The 3,530-nt window shown below is 38.4% G+C and overlaps 1 protein-coding gene across 1 annotated transcript; it reads right to left on the bottom strand.

Moving 5' to 3' along the window:
- Nucleotides 1-438: 438 nt before the first annotated feature.
- LOC135623713 (uncharacterized protein At3g17950-like) lies at nucleotides 439-1,567 on the bottom strand. The gene is made up of 2 exons (XM_065126968.1): nucleotides 1,347-1,567; nucleotides 439-1,265 (listed from the first exon to the last, which is right to left on the bottom strand). Exons 1-2 carry the CDS (start codon nucleotides 1,419-1,421, stop codon nucleotides 735-737), a joined length of 606 nt encoding a protein of 201 aa, XP_064983040.1. The 5' UTR covers nucleotides 1,422-1,567; the 3' UTR covers nucleotides 439-734.
- Nucleotides 1,568-3,530: the final 1,963 nt, after the last annotated feature.

Raw genomic sequence — 3,530 nt, forward strand, 5'->3', positions numbered from 1 at the left:
TCTGATTTCTAAGTTTGTCATAAGCAGTCATAAGATGTAGGTTTGGGCTATATTTGAGCATAAGCCTGCAACCAGAACCAGTAGAGACGCGAATGGAGATAAGATCGATGGAATCAACTATAACTCCAACATGCCATGAAAGTGACAACTATCCAACTTCACGTTCATGGAAGCACTGCCTGTAAGCTACATTAAGTCTCCATTTATACGAGTTCAAGCGGACACTTCAAACAGAGAGACGGCCTCTGGTCATCTCGTGCATTAATGATGTTACCCAAAATGAGCTGACTCGGTAAAGCTATTTCTTTTGATTTTTTTTGGGGTATTCAATGCTCATATTCGGTTATGATCACACTTCAATCACTTAAATATGTGTATATGTGTAAATGTATATTTATTCCATAATTATACTTCTGGACAACAGAAGATGAAAGTATGTTTGGGATGAGATCAACGAGATGTGTACTGATATCCATTACAACAGCATCAAGACACACCCAGCGCGAATCTCTTTGTAATTACAATATTGTCCAGTTAGTACTCCGTTCTTTGGATCCAATCCACCGACATCACAATTCCTCTTTTTCTTTCTTTTTTTTTCTTACGTCACAACCAAAAGAAATAAAGAAAATGAAAGGTAAAAAGCAAACAAAATGAGTGTAAAATTTGGGGAGAAAACAACACGCGAATATAGTTTATTTTATTTTTTATGCATCCGCTTGAAAATGACGAGTCTACCCGTCTCCACCGCTACAGATCCCGGTGAGGAGCAGCACGGGAAGCCGCCCAACCGACTCCGCCCGCTGCTGCTGCTGCTGCTGCCGTTGCTGCGGCCGCCGGCGCTCAGCCGGAGGGGCCGGCGGGAGTACCCTCCCGTCCGCGAACAGCGGCCCGCCGCCCACCGCCACGTGCTCCGGGGGGCCTCCCCCGTGAGCGGCGCCGCCGAACACGTAGTGCCCGTCCGCCACCTCAACGCCCGCCATCCGCCGCTCCACCTGGAGGAACTCCCCCAGCGAGGTCGGTCCCGCCATGTCGTCCCGGCAAAGCCGCCACCACCCGCTCCGCCCCCGGTGGCGCCGCCGCCGCCGCTCCGCCGCCCTCGGCTTCGTCCTCCTCCCTGCGTCGCTCGCGGCGCCTCCACCTCCGCCAAGGCCGTGGTCCCGCCGCGACGGCAGCCTCGCCGGGCTGGCGGAGGCCTCGGGGAAGGTGACGCCCATCAGGGTTCCCAGCGTGGTGCTCCGGTCGGGGAAGAAGGACCCCGTCGACTGCGTCATTACCAAGAGATACGAGCGTCAGTATCGGAAAAGCCAAACTCGACAGGTGAGATCTCCGCCGCTTATGCGTACCTCGGTGTCGAGATCGGAGGAGGAAAGGGAGGAGTTGGAGGGAGACGAAGGGATGAGGTCGGTGTCCCGATCCATGTCGCTCTGTCGAAAAGCTTCTTCCGGAGGGAAGAAGGAGAGGGGTCGACGCCGAAGTAATGAGGAGTGTCCACGAAATGACGGAAACAGCCTTGCTGTTGCTTGAGAGAGCGGCCACTTGCCCTGCAAAGCGGTTAGCAGTCCAAAAGCAGTACGGCTTATTTGCATGATGCACAAGTAGGGTTTTTGTCTCTTTCTATTTCCATACCATAACAACCACAACCACAATAAATATTAATTTCTCTTTCTTTTTTTCTTTTATCCGAGTTCATAAGATTTGAAAATAAAATATATATATATATATATAAACCATAAAATTAAGTTAAATATTGATGTCGAAATTCCTTTTGTTTTAAATATTATCCTTCCAATTTTCTTTTATTTCCATTATAAAATTCTTTATAATCTATAATCTTTTATTGGTTAATCAACCAAACACAGTCAATATTGTGATATTGTTGACCTTTATAATTTTTGCTCTTATTTTTATCTTATTTAGCTTCTACTTTTTGATTAGACACTGAAAAATATGTGGTATTATGCATGTTGATTCCCATAATTTCTTTTCTTTATATGTATAACACTTGTTGGAGCATTTTCTTTTGTTTGAGGATCTCCTGAAGCCGACAAAAAGAATAAGACTTGTGATTAGGATTTGCACTTTGTTTGATTTCATATCTTAAAATAATCGAACGGACAAGAAAAGTTTAGAATTTCTTGTTATTATTATTTTTTTAGACTTGAACAGTAAAAACAACATGAAGTGATGACTGATTGAGTTAAAAAGGTTATTCATAATATAAAGATTCGCTTATGCACATCTCCGGATAAACACACAAGACAAATATAAAGCACTTTATTTTGTTCCATTGAACCAATTCTTTGTGGTCCCTTAATCAGATAGATCTTTTTTGCCTTAATGTGTGTGGATAATTTTAACATGAGTTTTATATATCTATTTTTTTATTTTTTTTACAAAGGATAAATTAGAATGATATAGGATCTTATAATAAACTTTACCTATTAGATTAGCTAATACCTTCAAATATATTGGATGAAATTTAAAGTTATATGAGTTACGTATATCATCAACAATGTTTTAATGTATACTAATATGTATTTGAAATTCTAATTTTTTTAATTGTATATTCTTGATCTTATATTTTGTAGTAAAGAAAAGATCAATTTTCTTATGGAATACACTATCTATAAAAGGGAAAAAAGATTTACTTTCTTATGGAAGATCAATTTTCTTCTCAAACATCCACATATAATAGGCTCTGAGTCACATCATGTTATAGGGCTAATTATAGATTATCTTATAAATTATTCTTGTAGTTAGTTATATTTAATATCATGATCGTTATGTTTAAAAAAGTTATATTGACATATTTATAATTATAAAAGAAAAACATCCAAATCCATTTATCCTGATGTTATTAGTTTTACCAACGAAATCATAAAAATAAAAGGTAAAAAAGTAATTTTAATGTTTCAATGGGTGGTTGCGAATGACAATGGTGATGGTGGACGTTGACGTCGCTGAGGATCACGAGTGACTGTTGTAAATGAGAAGAATGATGACGTTGCTCTGCATCTATGTCGATATTGGCATAGTTGTCGAGTGACTCTTTCACCGCTCTACATCTACATTGACACTAATATAAATGGTGAGCGTCTCTTTCACTACTCGACAATTACATTGATACCAATGTAATTGCTTAGCAGTGAACGAATCATTGATGCAAATACATAGTGATCTTTATATTTCATCGTCACTCTCTTTATCCACAATAGTCACATATGACTAGTTATCATCTATTACCATCAATTGGAATGTTAAAATTATCTTTTTGTTCTTTATTTTTGTATTTCTATTAATAAAACTATCAATGAATGAAGTTAGATTATTTAACTATCTGAGTAATTTATAATTAACTCATTTTACATATATACATTTCATAATTATTGGAATGCGAATGTAACATTTAAAAATGTAAAGATCAAAATAATAAGATAGTTAACTATCTAAGTAATTTATAATTAGCTCATGTTACATATAATCATCAAAGTAACATTTAAATATGTAAAGATCAAAATAATAAAGAT

This window comes from Musa acuminata, chromosome BXJ2-9 (assembly GCF_036884655.1).
Source record: "Musa acuminata AAA Group cultivar baxijiao chromosome BXJ2-9, Cavendish_Baxijiao_AAA, whole genome shotgun sequence".
NCBI classification, from domain to species: domain Eukaryota; kingdom Viridiplantae; phylum Streptophyta; class Magnoliopsida; order Zingiberales; family Musaceae; genus Musa; species Musa acuminata.